Source organism: Chenopodium quinoa, unplaced genomic scaffold, assembly GCF_001683475.1.
Source record: "Chenopodium quinoa cultivar QQ74 unplaced genomic scaffold, ASM168347v1, whole genome shotgun sequence".
Taxonomy (NCBI): Eukaryota; Viridiplantae; Streptophyta; class Magnoliopsida; order Caryophyllales; family Amaranthaceae; genus Chenopodium; species Chenopodium quinoa.
Window position 1 is genome coordinate 1,011,561 of NW_018742616.1, and position 27,068 is coordinate 1,038,628.

Below are 27,068 nucleotides of genomic sequence, written 5' to 3' on the forward strand. Positions count from 1 at the left end.
ACCTTGACTACTTGGAGCATCACAATCATTAGAACTTTGACCATATTGGTCATCCTCCTCTTCTTCAAAAGGAATTGCCCTCAATTCGTCATCATCAAGGTATGGAGCAAGGTCCCCAACGTTGAATGTGCTTGAGACACCAAATTGGCCCCCCAAATCAACCTTGTATGCATTGTCATTGATCTTTTCCACGATTTCAAATGGACCTTCGGCTCTTGGCATAAGCTTGTTCTTTCTTTTTCTAGGAAACCTCTCTTTCCTCATGTAAATCCACACTAAGTCACCAACTTCAAATTGCTTCACGATTTTCACCCTCTTGTTGGCTTGTTTCTTGTAGACTTCATTTGCTTTCTCAATGTTCTTCCTAACTTCCTTGTGAACCTTCAACATGAACTCGGCTTGTTCCTTAGCTCCACCATGAACGAACTTGTCTTGTGGCAAAGCTATGAGATCAATAGGAACATAAGGATTGACACCATAGACTACTTCAAAAGGAGAGTACTTTGTAGTAGCACTAGGAGTCCGATTGTAAGCAAACTCGGCATGAGCTAGCTTGACATCCCAATCCTTAGCACTCTTACTAACCAAGGTCCTAAGCAACGAACCCAGAATTCTATTCACCACTTCAGTTTGCCCATCGGTTTGTGGATGGTGTGAAGTAGAAAACAGCAACTTTGTTCCCATTAGACGCCATATTGATTTCCAAAAAATGACTAAGAAATTTTGTATCACGATCGGACACAATGGTGCGTGGCACCCCATGAAAACGAACCACTTCTTCAAAGTATAACTTAGCCACTTTCATAGCATCTTCGGTTTTGTGACAAGGAATGAAATGAGCCATTTTTGAAAACCGATCAACAACCACCATGATTGAGTCTTTACCCCTTTGAGTTCTAGGTAAAGCCACAATGAAATCCATGCTCACATCTTCCCAAGGTCTTTCCGGAACTGGCAAAGGCTTGTAGAGACCTTTGTGAAACACCATCTTGGCCCTTTGACAAGTAGAACAACGACTAACCACATGATGAACCGTGGCTAACATCTTCGGCCAATAAAAGTGAGCTTGAAGAAGCTCCATTGTTTTTTGAATCCCCACGTGACCAGCTAGACCTCCTCCATGAGCCTCATGAATCAACAAGCTTCTAATTGGACACTTAGGAATGCATAACCGATTTCCCTTAAAAAGAAAGTCATCATGTAAGGAAAATAAGTCATATACTCCATGGACACATTTCTGTATTATTTCAATGAAATCTCCATCCTCCTTGTAGTATGCTATGATCAAATCAAACCCAAGAACCTTTGCTTCGACAACTCCAAGCAAATTGTGTCTCCTAGATAAGGCATCCGCAACAACATTAGCCTTTCCACTCTTGTATTTAGAGGAAAAGTTAAAGGTTTGCAAGAATTCAACCCATTTAGCATGTCTTGATTTCAACTTCTTTTGACCATGGATGAACCTTAGAGATTCATGGTCCGAATGTAATATGAACGGTTGTGGTCTCAAGTAATGTGACCAATGATCTAGAGCTCGTACCATAGCATAGAACTCTTTATCATAGGTGGAATAGTTCAACTTGCCTTGACTCAACTTTTCACTGAAATAAGCAATTGGACGCCCTTCTTGAATCAAAACTGCTCCAATCCCCTTCCCACTTGCGTCACACTCAACTTCAAATGGCTTGGAAAAATCAGGGAGTGCAAGAATAGGAGTGTTGCACATTTTCTCCTTGACTTCTTCAAAGGCCTTTTGAGCTTGTGTAGTCCATTCAAACGTCCCCTTCTTAGTACACTCAGTTATAGGAGCCATGAGTGTGCTAAAATTCTTGATAAATCTTCTATAGAAAGAAGCTAGGCCATGGAAAGAACGGACCTCCGTGAGTGTTTTTGGACTAGGCCATGATTGAATTGCTTCAACCTTGCAAGGATCCACCTTCACGCCATCACCTGAAACTATGTAACCAAGAAAAGTGACCTCATATAACATAAAATCACATTTTTCAAGTTTTCCATACAATTTTTGCGTTCTTAAAACAGAAAAAACTTGAAACAAATGATCTAAATGTTCATCCTCATTTTTAGAGTAAATAAGGATATCATCAAGGTACACCACCACGAACTTGCCAAGAAATGGCCTCAACACCTCGTTCATTAATCTCATGAACGTGCTAGGTGCATTGGTCAATCCAAACGGCATCACAAGCCATTCATACAACCCATGCTTTGTCTTGAATGCAGTCTTCCATTCATCACCTTCCCTCATACGAATTTGATGGTAACCACTTCTCAAATCAACTTTTGAGAATACATTTGAACCACTCAATTCGTCCAACATATCATCCAGTCTTGGAATTGGGAACCTGTACTTGATAGTAATATTGTTAACAGCTCTACTATCAATGCACATACGCCAAGTTCCATCCTTTTTAGGAACCAACAAGGCAGGAACCGCACATGGACTCATAGACTCACGCACATAGCCCATACCCATCAATTCTTCAATTTGTCTTTGCAACTCCTTAGTTTCTAAAGGGTTACATCTATAGGCAGGTTTATTTGGTAGAGGTGCGCCTGGAATGAGATCAATTTGATGCTCAATTCCTCTCAAGGGTGGTAATCCCTTAGGTAACTCATCCGGAAAAACATCCTCAAACTCTTTAATCAGTTTTGCAAGTTTAGGATTTTGACTCACAAATTTTTCATGGATTTCTTTAGAGTACAACATGAATATCTCTTCCTCACCCTCAAACTCCCTCTCAAACTCTTTACAAGATAATAAAGAAATTTGTGGCTTTTGTGGTTGTGAAAAACCGTGGAGGTGGTAAAGGGTGCAATTTCTTTTGTTTCCCTTGGTGAGTGATAGTGTAGGTGTTATGATACCCATCATGGATAGATTTTTTATCAGATTGCCACGGTCTCCCAAGAAGAATATGACAAGCATCCATTAAAACAACATCACACAATTGACTATCATGATATGAACCAATCGAAAAACTCACCATACATTGCTTTCTAACCCCAGTGCTAGCATTAGAATCTAACCAACTCAATTTGTAAGGATGTGGATGATTTGTGGTGGTAAGACCTAGTTTAGATACTAAGGTTTTCGACACAGTATTAGCCTCACTGCCCCCATCAATAATTAGATCACATACCTCGTCACCAACTTTACATTTGGTGATGAAAATGTGTTGTCTTTGTGGTGCCAAAGGTTCCTCCACACGAGCTTGCAAAGCTCTCCTAACCACCAAGTTTGTTTTGTCCTCCATTTCAGGATAGCATTGGTCCTCCTCCTCATCCTTTTCATACGGGGTCACCTCCTTCTCTTCTTCAGACTCAAATTCCTCCCAATTGATGCTTTGGGTGGCTATGAGTTTAACCTCTTGCATGGTTAAGGCTCTTGAATTAGGACAATCTTTTTTATAATGTCCTCTACCTCCACACTTGTAACATACAATGTCACTAAGCTTGAAGTCTTTCGTGTTCCTCTTTGGTGGCTCATTTGGCTTGCTAAAAGAAGAACCCTCCTTTGAGTTGAAGGGTGGTTTGCGTACCACTGGAGTAGTAGTAGGCGTTTTCTTCCTTTTCCTTTTAGCATCAAACTTTGTCACAAGTTTGCAAGCTTCCACAAACGTGAGGTTAGTGTAACCGTCAAGTTTGTCTTGTAACTCTTGTTCCAACCCAGCTACAAAACGCCCCAACTTCAGCTCTTCATTTTCAGTCACTTCACATACAATGGCAAGCCTATCAAATTCTTTGATATAGTCTTCCACCGAATCACCATTTTGTTGGAGAGTACTCCATTTCACATACTGATTTTGCTTGTAATTGTGAGGAATGAAACGATCTCTCATTCTTTTCTTCAGCTTTTCCCAAGTGGAAATGTGAGCCTTACCCCTAAGGGTACGCCCTCTTTGTTCTCCTTGCAACCAACTATCACCATAGCCCTTCAACTTGACTTTGGCAATCTTAAAACGTTGAACATCCTCATGAATGTCCTTGTATTCAAAGTACCTTTCCAAGGATTTCTCCCATTCCAAGTACTTCTCTGGATCAAGTGTCCCATCAAAGCAGGAACGTCCACTTTGAGACTCCTATCCTCCCTCCTAGGTGGAGGGTCTTCACCTTGATCTCTCCTATCTTGCTCGTTCATGAGCCTTGCCATCAAGCAGCAAGGTTCCCTTGGAGATTGGCATTGGTTTCGGCCAACCTTTCCTGACTAGCAATGGATCGATTAAGAGCTTCCAAAGCTGTCCTCAAGTCTTGATTCTCTCCCATGGTATGTAGGTATTCGACCCCTTTGGAAAATTTAAGAAAATTTCCCCCTACCTGACGCGCCAAATGATGTGTAAACAAGATGAGAAACCTTGTTACAAGAAATGATAAGTTAAGAGATTCAAAGGGTTTAAAGTTCAATTGTCAAGTAATCAGTTTAGTTAGGGGAACTCTCACCCTAAGCTAAGGATATAGCAAAGAGGAACTCTCACTCGTTTGCTTGGGATAGTTTAGATGAGGGAACTCTCACCAAATCATAAACTATAAGCCCTAATTTTGGGAACTCTCACCAAAACTAACACTCTTCAAATTCGGATACTCAAATTTGGAAAACAAAGTGAGCTAAACTCAAGTCACTTCAATTAACAAAACACACGTTTTTTAGGCAAATAATCTTGGATGATTTTCATTCATTCAAAGTATGCTATTTATAGCATCAATACAACCTTTTCACTTGCCTACTTTAATTAACAAAATGAAATAGACAAAAGGAAATTAACTAAGGGAATGAGTGGAGATTACACGTCCCACTTAACCCCTTTTACAAACATGATTAAACTTAATTAAAAGAACTAAAGACTAGGCTTGAAACAAGGGAAGATGACCAGCCAAAATAGCATCCAAAGAGCCTCTTCAGCACACGCCCAAAACAGCCATTTTCAAGCTTGTGTAACCCCCATTTTAATGCCTTGATTCACGCCTCTTTATTCTTCATAACCCCCAAATAATGAGGTGCAATGTTCAGCCAACAAACTCCATAATTCACGCCCAACAAGTGCCATGAATCACTCCTCTTCAATCAGCTTGTAACCGTTGCACTTGGAGCTTGGAAAACCGTCACTTGCTAGATACCTTCTACAAGGTTAATTACACTAAGTGAAGTGTAACCACGTGTAAAATCTTTCGGACCAAAACCGTGCAAAGGAGTAAGGAATGATTTGGACAGAAACAATTCCTTTGCATTGCTTTGAACTTGGACCTCACCTTGACTACTTGGAGCATTACAATCATTAGAACTTTGACCATATTGGTCACATGGGTTATGCTTTGCCCCTGTTTTTGGAGACACTCCCATTATTTTATACACAAGGATGTAACTATAACAAGAGAATCCATAATTGAGTAACTATGGAGTTACTATCAAGTTACAACCATTGAGCTCTTTCTAGGGCGTGCGATTACACACGCCTACGAGCTTCCGTGGGTGGAATGAGCGTTTCCTTACGCGGAAATATTCCCTAATAATATACTTTTATTAACAATTATTACATGCACCACGGAGTACCCAAAACATACGATGATCCCAATTAGACGCATGCATGAAAAGCAAGCGTCTAGAGTTAAGAGGGGTGTCATGTATAGTTCTGAGTGCAATAATTGGATCTGAATGTGAATGTTTAAGAATATAGATGTGATTACGAGTATAATGTAAGATGTAACCCTTTACCCTTGTACTGTAGTCCTTGAGGTAATGTAACTATGATGGAAATCATACCTTTATTAACACAAATTCAGGTTATTACTTGTATTATTTTGGTAGAAAGGAGCTATATAGATTGTATGGCAGATAGCAAAATACAAGAAAATCATGAAAAAAGCATAGATCTTTCTTAACAAAAGCTTGCAATCAAAGACTGGGTGAGAAAAATTGCAAATTAACGAGGCGTTACACAACTAATATGAGTAATGTTAAGTCAAAATCAATATGGAATACATCGTTTTCATGCACTCAGGGCTGAGGTAAACTTCCCACATTTTAATACATGCCCACGGAAAGAAATTCATATTTCTAAATTCCTGAATTATACGAACCTATCATATTTGGTAACATCTTGCAAAAATCACTATATTGATCAGAAAATACTTTCACCCAAGTATGTCTCAGCCACAACGAAAATTGTGATCGCATGTTTATCTCAATGATAGGGTGATCACCTGATAACCTGCCGTTAACCCCAGCCCCTCTTTTCTCCAACTTCAGTTGGCAACTGGCGAGTAAGCAGTTAGTGACTTGCTCTTCCAAGTTCTACTCCTCTTTTTCACCACCCTCAGGTTTGGTTTGGTTTATACTGGCTTTAGCATTGGCAAGGAATGTTGGATCTGGCTCATGCTTGTCTGAAGGCTCTTTCATCGCCATGTATATGTAAAACGCAATTACCACGTTAACTGATATAACAGCCAGAAATCCAACCAATAGTGTCTGATAATAGGGAGAAAGGTTCGCTAAACCTGATACATAGAGCAAAAGTACAATTTAAAGATTATTACTAACCACCTATACAAGAATAGTAAGCCTACATCAAATAAAGCATACCAAAGTAAAAACAAAGAAAAAATAAAGCATCAAAATAGATCATACCAATAAAGTACAAAAGAAAAAGAATAACTAGCACATGCATTATTCTAAACAAAAATTCACTCATATAATGGATTAAGAAAAAGGCAAACAGTGCAGTTATATTGAACATAGCATAGCTTGACTATAGTACACAAGTAATATTATTCTCACAATCCCAAATGAAGAGACACTTTTTACTTAAGTTGTCCCAAATAAACTGCAACGTTACCATTTCTGGTAAAATTTCACTTTACCTTTTCTACTAAGGGGAAACCCTCACTCATTTTGTCTATCTACATTTATTTTTCTTTATGGCGCCAAAATGGTTTGTGGCAAATAAATTGGGATGGAGGGAGTAATTACCAAAGAGAGCACATTACACTACAATACAGGAGGAATACCTTTCATTACTCAGTAATCAAAGGCTGAACTATACAAATACAGCCAACAGCTAGTTTGGTTCTCGTAAGTTCTAACAGCAGCCATAAACATTGCACCAGACCATAGGACGTTATTTCTAGCTGGAAGAACACACAACTTTTTGTTGTTCCTTAGATTTTATAGTTTCCCATACTTTCCACATAGAATGCCATCAATCCAGTTTTTGCATCTGATATCCAACCAGCTGCTAATCATCTCATTGCATATTCTAATGAAAGGACACCTAAAGAAGATGTGCTAAGTAATCTCATTCTCAAGATAACAGAATAAACAAGAGTATGAGCACACATCTACATTAACTAGCCTTTCACTTGTCCAAAAGTTTCCTCAATGCAGCTATATTATGATAATTTCAGGATATTATACCTACTCCAAAGTCCAAATCTAACGGAACCATGGTACATTCAGTTGCTCCCCTTTCAACCATTTATAGCCATCTGCAACAGTGAAAATTTCTCGACATATAGTCATCCATCCTGACCAGAACCTGCCTTCACTTCTTTTAATTTACAGATATTTTTCCAGCACCCCACCCTTAATACACATTGTGCCCCCATTTCAACCATAATAAATCAGCCTTTGGAGTCGCTTGCCAAACATACTCTGAGTCGCATGGTTTCACAAAAAACAATCACTAAGGCCTAAATTACCACAAAAATTTAGATTAACAAATCCAGTCACTTGCCCTTAATTTCCACGGAAAAGGTCTGCATAATTGCACTATTTTGTCCATCACTTTTTTAAGGCAGGATGAAAATCAGTGCCCAACAAGTGTAGATAATTATTAAAACAGAATCGATCAGAGTAGATATGGCAGCATATGATAGGTTCCTACCAAGGAAGTTGTCAGCTTAAGCATCACAATGCCGCTCAGCAATTAAAAGCAAGGGAATTGTTCCCTTAATATAATCTGATTATTAGAAAAAAAAAAAAAAAAAAAAAAAACCTCTTAAACATGCTCAGGTACATTTCCAAAGTAAACAGCAGTTCTAACACCATTTAAACTTAGCCAATAGCATCAAGAGAATGAATCAAGGGAACTAAAAGCTAGCTTTGTTGGCTTAGCACCCCCCTTGTAAAAATTACATCCGCAGAAAACTAAACTAATTCGGGTGTAAATCTCCACCTAAACTTAAAATCAGCTTTCTAAACTACCTACTCTAAGATTCTTGACAAATACTCCATAGGAAGCTCAAGAAGCAAGGAAGATATGGGATCACCTTGTCTTATGCCTTTTTTACCATTAAGGAAACCATATAATCTACATTTATAAATAGAGAATAGGTAAGGGTAGAAACATATTGCATTACCCAGTTCATGAGCCTCTCAAGAAAATCAAGAGCTTGCATCATTTCCTTAATTAAATCCCAGCTTATTGAATCATAAGCCTCTCCCAAAATCAACCTTAATAGTGCACCTAGGAGGCTTGTTCTCGCAATCATACAGCTACATAATATCTTGAAAAACTAGGATATTGTGCATTATTTCTCTATCAAAATCAAAGGTTCTATGTACAGCAGCAAACATCCCTAGCAGCAGTTGCAGCACCTCTGTTGGTCTGGCACATAGCATTTCAGATATGACTTCATATATCGCATTGCAACTAGCAGTAAGTCTAAATTGTGTCATTCGAGCTGGTTGATCACAATTAGCAATCAAAGTGTTCTTGTGTCAAAAAAAAAAAAAAAAAAAAAAACAATCAAAGTGTTGCAGTAAAGCTGCTTCAAATTCTTCCCCGAGTAAAGAAATCCAGAACAGCCTCAATATCACTTCCAATAATTCACCAATAACTCCTAAAACTTTACTTAGAGAACCCATCAGCCCCTGGAATCTTTATTTCATTCATGGCAACAAAGCTCTTCTAACATCTGCACCACTAAAAGGCAGGTAAAGAAGAGACTGCTGCACTGCTGTCACTGCAGGACCCTCTACAACAATTTCCCTATTCACTAATGTTCTTGTAATGACCTGAACTCTAAGTAGCTAAGTATAAAAATTCAAAAAGCAACAGCTTAATAGGATTAGACACCCATTGACTAGATTTGATGCACCTAATTTGGACCTTTCTTTATCTCAAGCAAGTATGGAAATAAGTTATTTTTAATTCACCCAATTTCAGCAAAATAACTTTTGCCTTCGAATTAAGAAGCTCACCCTCGCACATGAGTACTTTCATCATGAAGCCTAGCACAGTAGCATCCTTTTCATTATTAATAAAGCTCTCATTTTTAGGATCCTTATTCAACTTTTCTTGACACTTGACAACTCCAAACCAACTTAAATGACCCCAGGGGACACCCTACACATTCACTTCAATTTAATGAAAGTTTCCTGAAATTGGTTCGAAAGCGTGGATTATAACCTTCAATTTTGGACAATTTTCGAATTTCCGAGGCCCAAGGAAAGAGGCTGGGGTGTTTTCCATGGACACCACAACACCCATGAAGCCCATTTGGGTGGCTAAAACCGTCCACTTTGCCTATAAACAGTCAATTTAGCCGATTACATACATGTTTCCTTTCATTAACTTAAGGCCACCACGGGCTTTTATGTGACCAACTAGTTTTTGTATATGGTTCCAAACAACATTATACAACCCCAACCATCCCATGAATTATCGATACCGGGTCCCGAAACCTCCGAAAATGGCACAATGCCAAATTACCACAAAATTGTGTTCTTAATATCATATAATAGTTCTTTAATCAACCCCTTGAGCATTTTGAAACCACAATAAACACAACAGTTCCTTGAACACTAGTCTGCCAAAACTTCTAGTGAGGAGCTTTTGTCCACAGATTATAAACGCTAAGTGGCCTTCCTCCTACAATGCAAGTATTAAAGATGTTAGCCTAATCTCGAGCCAATGACATGACTAGTAGTTACTGGGTTCTTGAGAGTCTAGGGCTTAGCAGAAGGCAAAGCCAAAATTCATGGCTTGAGGGTCTTATGGTTACTGAGGCTAATATCTGAAACAAATAGATAATGTATTCTTGAGATTAGAAAGTATATAGATCTCAACTCTTGCACCTTCCAGGCTTCCAGCACACAAGCAAAAGTCTCTAACTCAAAGGCTTCAGGGTGTCATAGTTTGATGGTAATTCGTTTCAAAGATTACCTTATATCTCATTAACTGGGGATCAATTCTGCAGGATCCTAGGCTTTATGAAGTCGAACTGTTGAGGCCTGATCAAAGCTTGGATAAGGTTAAATGTCTTATCCCAAGGCTACTCAAAGACTTAATCCAACAGAAGGACATATTCAATAACATATTTTTTTATTTTGAGAGTGTGCTGCGTCTCATATTCAATTATATAGATCAATACTCCGAAGGAATTTTACTTATGTAGAACAGAACTTTAAACCACGACCCAGCTGGCTAGCTGTGCTTGAAGATGAATGATATTAGAGTCCGAGACTAAAGGATTTAGAAAGTACCCAAATAACACAGACAAAACAAGGTTGACTCTTATATCTAAGGTTCCGTCAATGTCAAAACTTCCAAACACATCTTTCATCCATTCTCACAAGTCACAACCTAATGGGCTAACAGGCATCAAAATTAGCATCAACAGACTTTCTCCAAGACGAGATTTTCCATAATCAGCACTTCTTAAGTATACACACAGAACTACAATCTCATCCAACCAGTCCTTGCTCAGGAATTTGGTCACACCCACGAGACAAAATTCCGTGCATTAGATATTAACTAAGTCTCAAAATCTTCCAAATTTATGGTTATCTAACTGAATTTTGGCATTAATTAGTCCAAACACGGAAACAAAAACATTAAACAGATGATTATGTGTGCCCAAAACATAGTGAGGCAGGAACTAGTCTATGTAAAACATCAAAAATTACAATTAGGAAAGAGATTCTGTGACATAACAACGCTAGTAATCCAACACCAATAACAATGACAACAACAAAGCCTTATTCCCTAAATGATTCGGGGTCGGCTAACATGAATCGTCCGGAGAAACCGTCAACGAAAGTGAAGTATTGAGAGGCTTACCAGGAAACAAATTATGCTGAAAGCCATAAATAATGGCAATTGGAAATACCCACATCAAAACCGATGCAATTAAGAACTTATTCACTACTTGAGCCGATGTCGCCATACCCTGCAAAAAACTAAAAGCGGAAGAACTTCAACTACTATTATCACACTTGAAATTCGAAAAAGCTATGATCTTTACCAGAAATTGAGTGATTTACCTAAGAATAGAATTCAATTTTCTGGAAAATCTGATCTCTAAATCTTCAAAATCGATGGAATTGGAAAAGGTGGAAGAGCGTTGATCTGGGTTCTGTGATCTGTTTTTGGTGGCTGAGGAACAAGAAATTTTTTTCGATAATAAAATTAATTACCCAAGTAAACTTGACTGAGCTAGTTTAATCTTTTCCGCTTCAACTTTTACTACTCTTGCTAGTTGCTACCCTAAAGCTAATTTTCAAACTTGAGGATTTTATGTTTGCATATGAGAGCAATGCAAAAGTGAAATTGTAATGTAGCAACTAAATTGAGACGGATAAAATATTTGTTATGGGTAAATACAATGCTTGTAATTTCTAATTTTGATAATATATTTCTTGCAATTATTATTTTAAAGGGAAATATTGTTTTAAAACTCTAATTATAGTTGACATTGAAACAATCTTTAACCATATATATGTTGAATAGTTTTATTCATCTGGGAAGCACTGTGATACACAACTACTCTGTATAAAGGCCATGTCATCCCTGTATAAATTTTAGCATACTTCAACGATTTTTACTAATATAAAATAATTTTAACTAATAAAATCCCTTATTAAAGCGTATTTTGACATATTGAATCATCGATATATAAAAAAATGCTAGTGTCTAGAGTGCATTAGAGCTTAAGCTCATGGAGTAAGTTGTGCGCACCTTCCTGCACATCGCATAATACACACTAGTTGGGCTCGGATGAACAATACTTCTACAGTTTGCCATTTATTTTGCTCTTTTCACCTTAAAACTCATTCTGAAATTATAGATTTATATGAACTTGTCAAAACTTGCATTTCGTGTGAGCTAAAGCTAGGTAGCCCTTATCTTAATTTTCGTCGATTAACGTTAACTAAAACTTTTTCTTTAAGGTGAGGTGAAGAGAACAGACTGCCTCTGGACACTTGGTCCGCAACCAAGGGACAGACAAGTAATACATTCACTGATTCACTAGAGCATGCCAACTCTTTAGATCCAAAAAATCATGTCATTTTAAGTCTGATAACAAACTGACACCGAAAACTGAGACGGCAATTAAAAAATCAACAGAATCACAAAATTTCTGCCAAGGAACTTCATATCTTTGTGGTTCATTTGGATTGCAATTGACAGTAAGTACCCATTGCAGCTCCAAGATGTATCAGCTACTAAAAACAATACAGTTAACTACAAAAAAGAGGGGAGAAAAAAAAAAGAAAGAAAAAAAAGAAGAAAAACAGAGCTCTACAAGTCTACAATTCTATAAATATGCACTTTGGAGGAAAATTTTGAGCATCTCCTTAAACCTAATTGGCTATGGACTAAACACTACAAGAAAAGTTTGGGAATATACAGATGGGTCTTGGACATGCCAGTGCAACAGGAAAAAAACCCATAAAAATGTCACTGTAGCTGCTTAACAGCTGGCTTATCAGATGTAAACTGGCTTCACATCATTTGGGCCAAAGCTTGCGGCACACACAGGGCACTTGCGATGGCGGGATTCAATTACTTTCTGAACACATGGACTGCATAATAGATGGTAGCATTTTGTAATTACAACCTGAAAAAGTTTGCCAAAAACAGAGTATCAATAGCAGAAAGAAGTCATTTGATTATCAAAGGATTCTTGACTCTCGACAAGTTGTAAGTTCTATAATTTTGAAAGATCAGGTAGCAGGAGCAAGTACCTCCTTTGGTCTATCGAGGCAAACACCACACTTAAGTATTTCCTTGTATTCTTGCAGCTCCTGCTGAAGCTTTTCTGCAACAGAAACCCTCTTTTTGCAGTTTAAGATATTCAGCTTTCCTCTTTACTGCTTCCAATTCCTCCTCTACCCTTTTCTTCTCAAACCTGACGAATCAGCAACCCTCTTTTGCTTTATATTGCCAAACGAAAGCCGAACTTTTTGTTTAAGGTATGTGAGAAAATATATAATAATATACCTTTCTTTCTCCAACTCTATCTGCAAGTTAGAAAGGTTTGCTCGACCATCTTTGACTCTACTTTGTAGTCCATCCAAAGTTTCTTTAGCCAGCTGAGAAGACTTTCTTGATTCTAACAGCTTCCTTTGGATATTTTCCAATGAAACTGAGTTTTGACACCTATCTTCTGCGTGTCTATTGATCTGGTCGGAGCACATTTTCACCTGCTTATCATGTACAGCCTGTCATGTAATTATATTCATAGTAAGATGACATGATACGCATATAAAAGTCTAAACCTACCTGATCCTCAATTCTTGCAGCTTTCATTTCAAAAAAGTCTTGTGAAACACTGCCCTGCTGTATTTTCTTCTGCAGACTTTGTTTCTCCGCAAGTAGAAGATCATGTGACTGTTTACTGCGCTGGCCTTCCAGTACAAGCTAAATCACATGAGGCCAACCAAAATTAAAATTTTGAACAAAAATGAACACATATTTCTAAGACGTCAATGCACTACAATTTTCAAAAAGCCACCATTTTGTTCGCAGATCATAAAGCAAACTAAGAACACTACAATTATTATATAGCACAGGTAAATGAAATAAGATAGTATTCCACGTCTAATTTCAAAAATTAAGCAGAGCATTTACCAAGGTCCCAGCCTCTCTACCGGAAAAGAAATGGCCACACATAGATGATTGGAAACATAATTTTTTTGAAGAAATTAATCCAGACCAACCTTTAACCAAATTGTTTCACCAACCTACCAAGTCACTCCTAGAGATTAATAAAAATCAAGATTTTAAAGGAGCTTCAAAGTTAATGTGTACTTATATCCACAACTGTTTGCATGTAAATGACCAGACAAATGTGTTAAACCTGAAGAGCTGCAAAGGGTGTGTCAGCTTCTCCACAAAGAAGCATTAAACCTATTATGAAAAAAATATATTCAAGTGACAATAATAGATTTGTGGTGGAAAAAAAATAAATTTACCCTTCAAAATGACATTTCTTGACCATTAAAAATATTGTCAATTTTTAAGGCTCCAAGTACCTCTCTGATATGCTCAAGAGCTTACCAAGTCAGGTCACACATCACAAACAGGTAGTACCGTAGTAAATATTGAGTGATGCATAAAATTCATCCAAAGAAATTTCCCACATAAAATGTGTAGCCAAGAAGCATTACAAGGATAAAGTAATGAGTGCAAAATTCCAATCACCTTGATGTTATAGTCGTCTCTCTCAGTAATTTGCTGCAACAAGTGCTGGTTTTGGTTTTGCATGTCATCATAGGCCTGTCCAATAGTCTGAAATGGCATACCAGATGAATATTATATGTACTGAGCAGCTGAATAGATATTAAAAATGAAATGAAACATGAATTAACCTCGATCTCAGATAAGTAGGCTTCATTCTCTTCATGCTTAGACTTCAATGCATTTGAAAGCTTTGACTTGTCCCTGAAATACAAGGATATACACAAATAAATAAGAACTCCTAGATCACAAGATATAGAAGTGTTACAAAGCAACATAGAGTATTATACATGTAACATTAATAACAATGATTTTAATGTGTATTATTGTCATAGTTTGTAAACTAGATCCATTACAGGACAAATGTTTTTGATACTTACACTTAACCCTCGGGTGGGTGAATCAAAACTACTACGTATTTTTTTTTTTTTTAATATTACAAAATGAGAATATAAATGTCTATTTTAAAACATCATACTTAACTATCCTAATAAATTCACGAATGCACATTGAACCACTTAACTGTTTCAATTCTGAGTTTCTCACAATGCTAACACACGATTGGTTAAATCACACTCATAATCGCAGTACAGTCCACGGGAAGATAAAATCTCATTTTGAAATTCAGTACCGGTAAAAAAATCCCAGAGATCCCTCTTTTATTTGTCATCAGACTCATCACATTATTAAAAACATTATATAGTGTGTCGAAACACCTGCAATGACTACCTCACCAAGCATGAAGCCGAGACTGGCTTGATCCTAGTCCCTTAACAGTGGATCAGCCAAGAGAAAACCTGTAAAAACCCTAGGGACCCATCGAAACTACCTTAGTACCTTCACAAAAAAAAACTCAATTTTTCTTCACTATTTTAGGCCTCCCTATCCTTATCCAGTTAGAAATGAGAAAAACAGGAATAAAGGATAAGAAAAGCACCTGATTAAGATGAAAGCCTAAACAGGAAAAGGCAGCTAAACTTCTACTTGAGAAAGTGAGGGTGCAATTATAAACTATATGTAACGGATAGATGTTAAAGAAACCACCAAGCAGCAATAGCTCAGACTTTGAATAAGATATGCAAACAAAACTAATTACTACCTTTGTTTCCTTTTGTTTGCCTCATTGGGGTTTTGTTACTTTTTATTTCTGGCTGGGTAGAGTTAATCAAAGACAAAATTGGTAGGACCAAATGTAATGGATGTGAGAGTAAGGTGGTAGGTCCTTCATAGTTGTTATTGTATGAGGAAAACTCAAACGAACAACCCAAAGTAGAAAAAAGGCATTACAGAGGGAGTAAATCATAACCATACACGGTTCTTCCTTTCAGAAGATCAAAAACTAATATACTTTTATTTGCATCAGTTCATACACATTGCAACAGCAAGTAATTCTGCACAACCACACAATACCTAACCTTTCAGAGGATTCAAACTTCTCCCTTAAGTCTGCAATTTCAGCTTCTGCAGCAGCTAGGCGTTGTTGGGATTGGGCTTCAGCTTCAATAGCTGTTTTCACACGTATTTCCATATTGTGTTCATCAAGAGAAGACTTCAGGTTATGCACATGAGCCCATGCCTGGTACTCCCTATCCCTTGCCTCTAAAAAAATTCTGCAGAGCATGTAAACCAGTTGAAAAAATTATCAAATAATTGTAGCAAATATATATGACATGTCTGAAGACAATTATACAAAGCTTGAAACAATTTTAAGACCTAATTGCTTCCCACTCCTCACTTTTAGGTTTACACCAAAATATAATGAACAACAATATCAAACTTTGAACTAAATTCTGCACCATTAGCTCACTAGAGTCACTACCTCCCATGTAACTCCTGCAGAAGGTGGGCTCTACCCGATCTATCCACAAGTATAGCAGGGAACTTATTTACATTTCCTTGAATCAAGAACACTAACAAAATGCTACCTCATAAAAATTAAGTACAAATAATTAAGGTTTGACGTCACAATTAGTTGCTCCTATTAATTAAAAACTTTTCAAGAAAACAGTTTTCCATAGATGATTTATAAAAAGAACAAAGAAGTAATACAAGCAATCTCAGACAAGAAACATTATGTTTGGCATGCTGATAATTTTTACTTATACTCTTTAATGAACAGAGATCCATAAAATTAGATTTAGTTTCTTTCAAAAAAAAGGAAAATTAGATTTAGTGATATCAGCAGACTGAAGGACAAATGAAACCATCAATTTCACAGGAATCACATTACAATATATGTAGCAAGATAACTAAGAAATGACTCTAACATTGTCCAACCTTGGTAAGGCAGATTCACGTCTGTACATCTCCACAATAAGCTGTAGTTCCGTATCACTCTCTTTCAGATCCTGAACCTGCAAGATTTTTCAATAAAGGCAGCTCAGAGTTTTATCTCAATAATAATCACCGAGGAAGTATAATAGGAGCATATTTTGAGCAGTAAAGGGTCAAAAATATCATTGCTCATAGGATGAGGATCCTCTATGATACTGGAAGCTCCAAAATCTCACAGTTTCCAAGATTAACAAGATCTTGAACTGTTGGACATTTGGAAACCATCTTATGAGATTGTCGCCACATTACAGACTAACAGGATTAGGGATATATTTGCAAACGAAAAGGCACCGATTTACACAAATATAAAAGAAATAATTAAAAAATAATACTAATAATAATAATAATAAAAAAAAAAAAACCCAGCAATAAGAAACATAAAACCTATAATATCCTTAAAAAAAGCAGACATTAACATTTTGTAAAGTCCAAGTGTCATCAGAACACAAAATGACAGCTAAAATACACACTTAAACACTCCCCAGAAAAAGGTTGTACAGAAGTAAGAGAGAGGTGGGAGGGTGGGGTAGGAATAACTCTAAAAGGCTCTAATTACACAATTCAGATTTATTGCCAGAAAAAGGAATACACTTAGTTCCTTTCCGCTCCTAATCTCCTCTACTCTGTTTTTTCACACTTCATAAAATTAATTGGACTTCCCAAGTGAATGTCATCAAAACATCGTAAAATCTAACAATTCTACGAAATGCCCACATTAACATTATATCAGCAGACCCAGACTCCCATAATCTGGTCAAGCATCTCTTTAAGAAAATTAAAAAAAGATAAAACTAAGGTGTCATCACGCTATGCATTTAGAAAAATACAGCATTGATGCCTTAAAATTCACAGCAAGACATACCGCAGCCAGTAGTCTCTGTATTTCGGCATCTTGATCAGCTGATCTACTAGATAATGTCTCCAAATCTTTGGCCTGCCAATAAAATTCACATCAGCCTACAGGAACTATCACATATATAAGCAAGCAAGAAATAGTGATGGGAGATTCACCTTCCTGGCAAGAACATTGGAGAGGGATTGTACTTCCGCACGCAGAGCATGGACATCAGCAGCTGTTTCCTTGTACTTGTGTAGTTTACTTTGCATAGAACTCATGTCCTCAGGGAATGAAGAAACAAATTCCTTAAAGTTTGAAATTATTTCTTTCCTTCCTGAACAAACAGAATGTTTCAAGACCATATGCAACTAATGCCAAATATTTCTAACTAATTTAAAACCTCAACTACCTGGTTCTATAGAAGCTTCTTCCAACTTGGCTTCTATTCGCTTTCTTTCATCATTTTGTCTTTGAATCTCAGATTCAAGCTCATCAATTCTAGAGCTAGCAGTGGTCAAAGTCCTTCGAAAAACATCGCCAAGATCATTTCTTACCGCTACTTCTCTTTCTTTCCAAATAACCTTATCTTTCTCGATCTGGAATGTCCGATGTGAATCAAAAGTCAGCAACATCATAAATTTACTCCTGAAAGTAACCAGATGCATGCACATGTAAAATTACCGACCAGTAACAACCTGAAGTTTTTCAAAGAAGGCTTGATACTGGATAACATCAGCTTTAGACTTCTCAAGTTCTTCTTTCACTAGCTTAAAAGCGCTAGCACATGATATTAACTTCACATTTTTCAATGTACCCTGTCATAAAAACTATGGAATCAGTAATTTGCTATTTCTGGATTCTGGAACATTAGTCAATACAAAAAATTCAAGAAAAAAAAATAGTTGAGGTAAAGCATTAATGACGCCACCTAACCTGCAAACTGGAAAGCTTCTTCAAAATTTCTATCCTTTCCTCATGCAAACTCTTGAGTTCTTGTAGTCGGGAAGATGACTGAGCCTGCAAAAATAGCTACAAGTTAATAAACTGAGCTTAGTCTAATCCAGCAAACACTAAAAATCCAGTACTCTACCAATGACTCCTTCAATGTTGATTCCAAATTTTGCAGATCTTCTTTTTGTTTGTCTTCCGTCCTGTCATTTGAGGTATGCTTATTTCCCATGTTCAAAACTGGGAAAAATGTCCCCTTTGTTGCATCTTTCTCTGCTTTTATAGCTGCCAACTTATGGTTACTTTCTTCCAGCTCTAAGATGACACTCTCCAACTCCTCTGCACAAGGACATATACATTACCAAACCAGCACATACTAAACATACCCCCCCCCCAAAAAAAAAAAAAAGAAAAAAATATATATAAAAATCAAGAAGAATTCACAACTATAAAACTTGAAAACATTGAAAGAGATTGGACTTAAGAGACAATTGCCCTGCAACTTGTTGCTATTAATGGAAGTGAAAGAACATAGAGGATATTTATCAAGGTTCCATGTGGGTTCATTCACTCCCAAGAGCCAAACAAAACTATAACAACAGGATAGTAGTTGGTAATCGATTCTTAGAACAAACGATCCATGTTCCAATTCTTAAACAGGCCAAAAGCTGAGAGCAAACTCCCATCTAACTTGCTGCGCTTCTTTGGTGAGAATTGGTACACTCCACAGGTCTTTAACCAACATGAAAGAAAAATGCAGCAACTGTCATGCAAAAATACCGATATTTGGGTGGAGTGTGGTATTTTGGTTGAGATAGTAAGTGTTTAAGTTGGAGGGGAGTGAGAAGGAGGATGGTGTGAAGGCTTAAAATGGGTTGTGCTGTGATTTAAAAGGTAGAGAAATGGGGTTTATTAAAGAAGTCTTGGGACTTTAATGGTGGGGCAACCCAATTTGAATCTACAGCTTTCATTACTATCATTAGTTTCCTCCCAGAGTCACAGGTATATTTATTTGCTGTGTCACCCATTAAGAAATTTCACAACTGCCCCTAACAAGATCTTCTAGAATTGCCTTATTCTACGAGGCAATAGAGAATATGTTAGAACTCTGATTTTCCTTCTCTGCTCCATCTGATGGTCTCTGTAGGAAGCTGCCTTCCCAGACTTTCCACCAGCCTCCTCCGTCATTCTAATCTCCCAATAACATCACCCGGACCACCGGCAGAACATCATTTGGCGAAGAGGCCTGGACAACATCCAAAACCGCCAATCCACCCTCAACTTTACTACCAATAAAACAACCTCCACCGGTGTGAAAAACACAAAATTTTCGAAATCTCTTCTCACATACTTATCTTCAGATCTGTACTCTCTATCTCTTCATCCTCTTTTTCTTCAATCATCGGATTAGTTTGGTTGTCTTCCTCCTCAAGATCCTATTAAATTTGCCTCAACTCCAGCTTGATTGTAGAGAGAGCTCCAACAATTATTTTCCCCAAGGTTTTATGAAGGTTCTTGTAATCCCTTCTTATTATTGCCACCATTGTTTCAAAGAGTTTCTTTGCTATCTCCTATCCAGCGCACTCCATCATTGCCATTTTTATTTTTTTATTTTTTTTTTGTGTGTGTGGGGGGGGGGGGGAGGGGGGAAGAAATCTATTGAAGCAATTAATTCTTCCAGAACATACTCCTTCCTGTTATGAACTAGCATTACTAGACCAGAAATTAGCGGGAGAAGAAGGTGAATTAGATTAATGAAGCTGAAATAATAGAAAATTTAAGATGGCCATCAATTATTCGAGGGACTTCACACTCTCCCAAACTAAGTAAGAGAAAAAATAAACTTCTCAACTCTTCTCGTAATGCCTACTCTTCCTATCCTCCTCTATTTATATAGATTTCTTGATTCCCTTTACTTAAAATTATATCCTGCCTTTATCGAGTTTAATAACTAATTTATTGAGCAAATCCAATTATAACTCTCTAATGGCTGGTTATTACACAATTATATGGGGACTACATGATGGCTGATAATATTCTAGTAGCTCAAGGAAGCTGATATCTGATGTAAAGTAATGGAAACTTGAGTGAACTGCAATATCTTATGGCTTGGACAACAAAAGGGCAAGATCATGACTTAATGAGAACCAAAGATTGTCAAAGACACTGCTGAAAGTCAGTAATCTATAACTAATACTAAAGTAGCAACTGTTGATGTCATCTTTTCCCAAAGCTGTACACGTGGCGCTACCTCATGAAAAAAATTTCCTCTCAAATGTTAAGCCCATCTATCTATATACCTAAACTATATTAGAGTTTTCTTTTGGAGGGAATTTTTCCTCCTTTAGTCTTTTTTTTCGTTTAGATTTTTGCAGAATTATTAATGTGTCTAGAAACTTTATACTTTAATTAATTATATATTATTATGATGGACTTTAAGATCACATTTTTCGTGAGACTTCTATATTTAATTTCAATTACCCTCATTAAAAACCGAGCATGGCTCGGGTAATATCTAGTGTAGCATCAAATTAAGAACCAACCATACATTCTTCAAATCTACAGTACCCTAACTCTTCAAAGCTGTTAAACTATTAAGAACTACAAAAGCTTTGTTATTCGGATGTTCAATTCAAATTTCACCCTAAGTACCCACTTCCCATCCTCGACAGTCCAACTTGGTAAAAAAACAACAGACAGCGTTTGACACTCCATTTTGGACCCCAAATATCAAAATAAATACATTTACTAGCCAAGTCTGACACTTGCCATATTCTTGTGACCTTGTCTAACAAAAATACCCAAGTCTTAATGACACATATTTAACGTATCCGCGTAGATAGTTCACCTACCATCTTTCAAAGACCATAGCATCCATAACCATTTTAGGTGTAACTTATGCGGCAACATAGGTATGGCTAGTCAATTCCAAAAGTCAAAATAACCACACTCCAATGTGAGCATGGGACAACCACGATAAACAGTAAATGCATCGTGTAAAATTCAGTAAACATCACTAGGATGTTTGATAGAGATTACTTGGCTTATAGGAATACCTACTGAGACAATATAAATGATATGGTAACATAATTGATTACAATATTGTTAAGAGACTTAAATTAAGAGTAAACATGCATTAATTTATAATATAGATATTATACATTAATACATTTACACTCTTAACAAATATTACAATTGGAGAGGTCACCTATGACAATGAAGATGATAAATATTAGCAGTGGTAAAAGTTACCTCGCAAATAAACCAGTTCGGCTTTATTCTTCAAATCACCATCCTGATGCTTACGCAGTTCATTTGCAAGTGATTTGTGTTTCAAATGAAGATCACTAAGAGCGGAGCGCAAATTCCTAACTTCTGCTAACATATCATTGGATGGTTTCTGCCTGCATGAACCTTAAACACCCAAAACAAATGGAGATTAAGCATGAAAATATACTCATTAAGGGGAATACCCAACAAATATATATATATATATATATATATATATATATATATATATATATATATATATATATACATTCAAGCAAAGAAAACCGCACTTACCATCCTCTGGAAGTGCTATCAATACAGCAGCGTATAATCCATCTTTCATATGACACAAGTCATCAACAGCAGTCCCTATATTACGCACAATATTTCTGGATTTTTCACAAGCTTTATCCCCATCTTCTATCATCTGATCAAGGGAATTAGTAGCTAAGCATGGTTCGGGTGAGCCTGTTTTAAGTCGCTTTAAAAATACATCATCAGCAGAGGAGGAAGAACCATCTGATCCACAGTCAATATGAATAAAATTAGCCACAACAGTATTTACTTGACCTCAGTGCAAGACCACAAGGCACAAATACTCTGTTCCTCTACACTATAAAACCCCTATCTACATGGAACAATAAATGATAATCTTGATTGACTCTCCATATATAATTAAAATGCTTTGTAAGTTAATAAACAGTACCAAATTCCCCAAACCAATCACATGGACATTATTGAGTGGAAAAGCAAGGGTAACATCACATCCTCCAGAATGACAAAGCTAAAATGTTTTATGCCCCACATTATTTTAAAATCAGGTCATATACATAGGCATTCAAAGCAGCATAAAGTATACAATGAATAAGCACAACAAGCTACTAAAAGCATAGTAGCCTATATAAGCAATTCAACTTCTCGCCATAATTACAAGGTGCTTGTGAGATTATCAACTTTGTTGTCTTCCTAATCCTTGATCTTAGTGAGTCAGGCTAGCAACAGAAGGTAGGGCTACCAGAGAACAAGGGAAGAAAAAGGCCTTATAAAAGGTTAATTTTGCAGAAAATAACAGCAATACAGCTACCAGGGGAGGTGCACTGTTAAGGTACAATGACCAATCCAAGAGTATGGAAAGCATATTCATAGTTCCTACATGCCACCTCTGATGCCCATTTAATGTATAAAAAGGCTCAAGGCGCAAAGAGGCGATGAAGGTCCTGCTGTGCCTAGACGTGCCTCTTTGAAGTGCGGTGCACAATATAAAACAATTAAAGAAAATTTGCCTCAGGTGCGCCTTAGGTGCACAGGTGCGCCTCTTTGAATGCGCCTTGCCTAGAGCAAAAAAGGCGCTATATCCTAATCGCCTAGTGCCTCAACACCTAGGCGCGCCTTTTTATGCACTGTGCACATTTAAAGCATAGGTCGGAAAAAACAAAAGTCCAATCCTAAATAATACCTCCCTACGAAGTTTTGTTTAAGAAGACAAACAAAAATGAACATGACAGGTTTCTAATTTAACAACAGGAGAATCACAGGATGAGAAATCAATAAATTTTGAAGCATTCAAATGAACACCTTGCCATTTTTTTTTATTTTACCTGGTAAATTAGACAAGGCTGAAGGACTCCTGAAGTTAACAAAATCCCAAAATGAGAAACATAAAGTGTTGCTTACCTTCCGTAACTCCTGAAAGAAGAAAATTTCCCCCACTTCTAACCATGCCTTTGATGTGAACAGATCGGGCTTCCACATCATCAAGAAGCTACCCAAAAAAAATTACATAAAATTAGAAATTTGAAATGAAGTCAGGGGCTAAATCTAAAGACATAAAAACAGTGGGCATGATACCTAATAAGCACGAAGCCTAAGCATGATAGCTAGAAAGATGTCGATAAAATAAAAAAAATGATGAAAGCATGACCTAAATTTACCTTATTCCAGCTATTATTAACCACTGCCAACAATTTTTCAAATGACTCTTGCTTCTCTTTCCGCAGTGCCAATTTTTTCTCAAGGGATGTTATTTCCATCTTCTGAACATCGAGCTTCTGAGCCAGCTTCTGATTTTGAAACTGAAGTACAGCAGTGTCAATCTACAACACAGAAGAAGGAGAATATATCAATCAACATGAGCATTATATTCATGACATATAAAAAAAATCTAGAGCAAATAGACTATTCCTTCAGCCTCAATATTTTTGTGTTGCTTCTCTAAAAGTAAAACCCAACCAACAGGCATATCCCCTCAGTAAAAGAGAGTAGAAGAATGATGTACAAAGGCTCAATCCAACAACCACTTAAATCGACAATTCATGTCAAAGATGCAATCATGCAGTATGCAAATACACTTCATCTGCCAAATCATGCGCATTATTGCAATCCAGACAAAAAAAAAATGCAGTAAGGTTCATAATCTTGTAAGGGATGGAAAATTTATATTGATTGGAAATCAAGAGGGTAATCGATAATGAAGAAATGGTAGATCTTATATATTTTTTATATATATATAAAAAAATAATTATAAAAAAAAAAAAAAAAAAAAAAAAAAAAAAAAAAAAACCTCAAAAACCATTTTATCATTCGTGTGTCTATTTAAAACTATGTCCAAGTATATCCACATCTAATTTGGTTTCATTTGTTAAAGGGAACAATAAATGATGGAACCATCACATGGAAGTACATCTGAAAGTTCCCTCATTGTTGTCCAAAACTATGTCCAACTTATCAAGTTTCGAGATAAAGAGGGGGAGGAACATAGGACTATTACTGATAGTCTAATTTACTGTAAATCCACTGGCTTCATCATAGAACATTTATTACAACAACAACAAAGCCTTAATTGCAAAGTTATATAAAGTACTATCAAGAAAATCGAAGATAGGTAACAAAGCAGATAGAATTTTGAACACTTTTCCGGCAACCTAGATCCCAAAATTACAAAACAGATTGTCTTGTGAACCACTTACAATTAATTATACACCTACCAATCCAATCAAAATAAGCACATCGCAGAAAGATTACACATAAAATAAACAGGCACATGAGGGAAGCTAAATCAATCGAGTAGGTACTGTTAACAGCCACATTCAAATCACATCACAATCTTGGCCTACCTATGACCAGGGATCTGGAAAGGGAGATGTTAAAATGCTTGCAAATAAAACCCTAATCGCCGCCAAGCCAATATACCATCCAAGTTATGCAAAAAAACACCTACCAATTGCCAAGAGCCTTGTTGGGTGTTTAATGGAAATGTACAATTAATGCAATTTTAATGACGGTTTATGTCTCATTTCCAAAAAAAAACAAAAAATCATGTTTAGGGCCATACATATTCATTACTGTCTACCAGCTTAGTTAAATAAAGTCTTGGGGTGATAACCATGAGTTCATGACCTATGATCAAATCCCATCTTACCTCCGTGCTAAAAAGGTTCCCTATAGTCCTAAAACAAATTAGCAAACATTTTTATATGTTCATTCGTCTTCACTATTTAACATAGCTCAAAATTGAAATCAAAGTAAGGGAATAGAATCCATTTCACTACCATGACATCCTCGGTAGGTATTAATGGGTAAGTCTCCGAAATTAAACTAGTAACGTTTCCCTACCAATTCCGCCAAAAACTATCCTTATACGAAAACGTGTCATAAGTGCAAATGAATAAGGTAAACTTCAAAGAGAACCCGCGAAAATCATATACTCAACATGCATAAACCACGAAGAATACCAAGTTCCATAAGATTACATTAACATCAATTTAACCAAATCAAACACAAAAGCTAGAATAAATAGCACAAATAACATCAGAGCAGAAAAACCAATCCAAATTTCTATCAACAAAATGCAAGCAATCATGCAAAAAGGGAATTGCAATAACCAAAACCTTCTTGTCCTCAGAAATAGGCGTGAAAGGCGGTTTCTTGGCCATGGCAGCAGTTGCAGTAGGAGAAATAGAGCTCAAATGACGTCGTTTACGGTCTGTCTCCCCTGTACTCGCCATTGATGAATACCTCAAATTGCAAAACCTCCCAATAACTATTGAGGGGCTAAGATTCTCATAAAAGGGCACCAAAAAAACGAAATTTTCAATCCAAACACCCAGAAATCAATACAATCAGGACTCATAATTCATCACAAACCAATTAAATGGAAAATCATGAAAAACCCTAATTTGAAACCCTTTAAAAAGCTGCGAAACCCTAGTTTTTCAGCGAAAATAAAATTGGGGAAAAAAGGGGTAAAATTAAATGTTTATCAACGAAATTTCTCCCTCTACAATTCAATCAGAGTGTTTCAGAGTGAATTGTGACTGATCAATCACTCTTTCTCGATTCTCAGCAGTGTGCTTGAATTGTGAATAATATCAAAGGAAAAAAATACAGGCTTTTTCAACAAACAAGAGAATTATTTTTATTTCATTTTTTTGCTGTCAAAAAATGAAAATATGAGCACACAAAATTAATAATAAGACATTTTTTTATTGACAGGTGAGGATATTCCGTTTTCCAGAAACTATTTGGATTAATAGGACAGATATGCCCCTGGTTTCTCTCTGGCTATGAAATGTCTTATGATTTTTTACTTTTTATTCACGATAAACTATTGCGGTGATTGTTTTGGTTGGACAAACAAAATTTTAACTTCTCAACTTACATTGATACTCTTGTGTGGTGAGGATAGACATTATTTAGATTATTATGACAGATACGAGTATGTTTCAATTCTCATTTGCTAAAAAAAATCTTCTGAATTCATACTCTGTATTCATGATAAACTATTGTCGTGATTGTTTTTTTTGAACAAGCATATTCCGTAGTAAGAATACAACTTTACCTTTCTTGATTTACCTTAATACTCATGACAGGTATGCCCTTGGGTTCTTTTGGCTAAATTGTCTTCTGAATTCCTACTCTGTGTTTATAGATAAACTATTATCGTGATCATCTAATTGAACAAACATAAAATATAGTAAAAATGCAATCGTAACTGTTAATTTACCTTAAAATTCATGTGTGGCTGGTAATGATCATTCTCTTGTTAACCATTATGAGCATCTCCTCCTATTTTCAGTCCACTTAACCTTTTATCTGCCAATAGTTGTAACAATACAGTTTTTAGTAGAAATTACATATAATAAGAAATAATACTAATTTATGTTAGCACCTCCTCAAACTTCGTACCATATACATGTATTACTTCT

At 36.5% G+C, this 27,068-nt stretch overlaps 2 protein-coding genes across 3 annotated transcripts; both read right to left on the bottom strand.

The window, feature by feature from the left end:
• Positions 1 to 5,917: 5,917 nt before the first annotated feature.
• LOC110721488 lies at positions 5,918 to 11,555 on the bottom strand. 2 transcript variants are annotated; one of them, XM_021900648.1, is made up of 3 exons: positions 11,276 to 11,555; positions 11,073 to 11,181; positions 5,918 to 6,507 (listed from the first exon to the last, which is right to left on the bottom strand). In XM_021900648.1, the coding sequence occupies exons 2-3, from the start codon at positions 11,176 to 11,178 to the stop codon at positions 6,305 to 6,307; spliced, it is 309 nt and encodes a 102-aa protein (XP_021756340.1). In that variant the 5' UTR covers positions 11,179 to 11,181; positions 11,276 to 11,555; the 3' UTR covers positions 5,918 to 6,304. The 2 variants fall into 2 exon arrangements, with proteins under 2 accessions (XP_021756340.1, XP_021756339.1); XM_021900647.1 differs by having other exon boundaries at positions 11,073 to 11,191; positions 11,276 to 11,553.
• Positions 11,556 to 12,333: 778 nt separating this feature from the next.
• On the bottom strand, positions 12,334 to 26,313 carry LOC110721489 (E3 ubiquitin-protein ligase BRE1-like 1). Its single transcript, XM_021900649.1, is given in 20 exon segments — positions 12,334 to 12,852; positions 12,980 to 13,064; positions 13,066 to 13,143; positions 13,236 to 13,438; positions 13,518 to 13,655; positions 14,439 to 14,525; positions 14,606 to 14,678; positions 15,890 to 16,084; positions 16,752 to 16,828; positions 17,671 to 17,742; positions 17,820 to 17,980; positions 18,056 to 18,242; positions 18,342 to 18,461; positions 18,580 to 18,663; positions 18,737 to 18,933; positions 21,847 to 22,008; positions 22,159 to 22,383; positions 23,539 to 23,626; positions 23,796 to 23,957; positions 25,752 to 26,313. Coding segments are annotated over 20 exon segments (2,643 nt in total). The 5' UTR covers positions 25,869 to 26,313; the 3' UTR covers positions 12,334 to 12,720.
• Positions 26,314 to 27,068: the final 755 nt, after the last annotated feature.

Excerpts from the sequence above, each read along its gene's own strand:
- LOC110721488 (XM_021900648.1), bottom strand. The coding sequence starts at position 11,178 with ATGGCGACATCGGCTCAAGTAGTGAATAAGTTCTTAATTGCATCGGTT. Across the intron at positions 6,508-11,072 it reads TCAGCATAATTTGTTTCCTG|GTTTAGCGAACCTTTCTCCC; the intron begins GTAAGCCTCTCA and ends TCTATGTATCAG.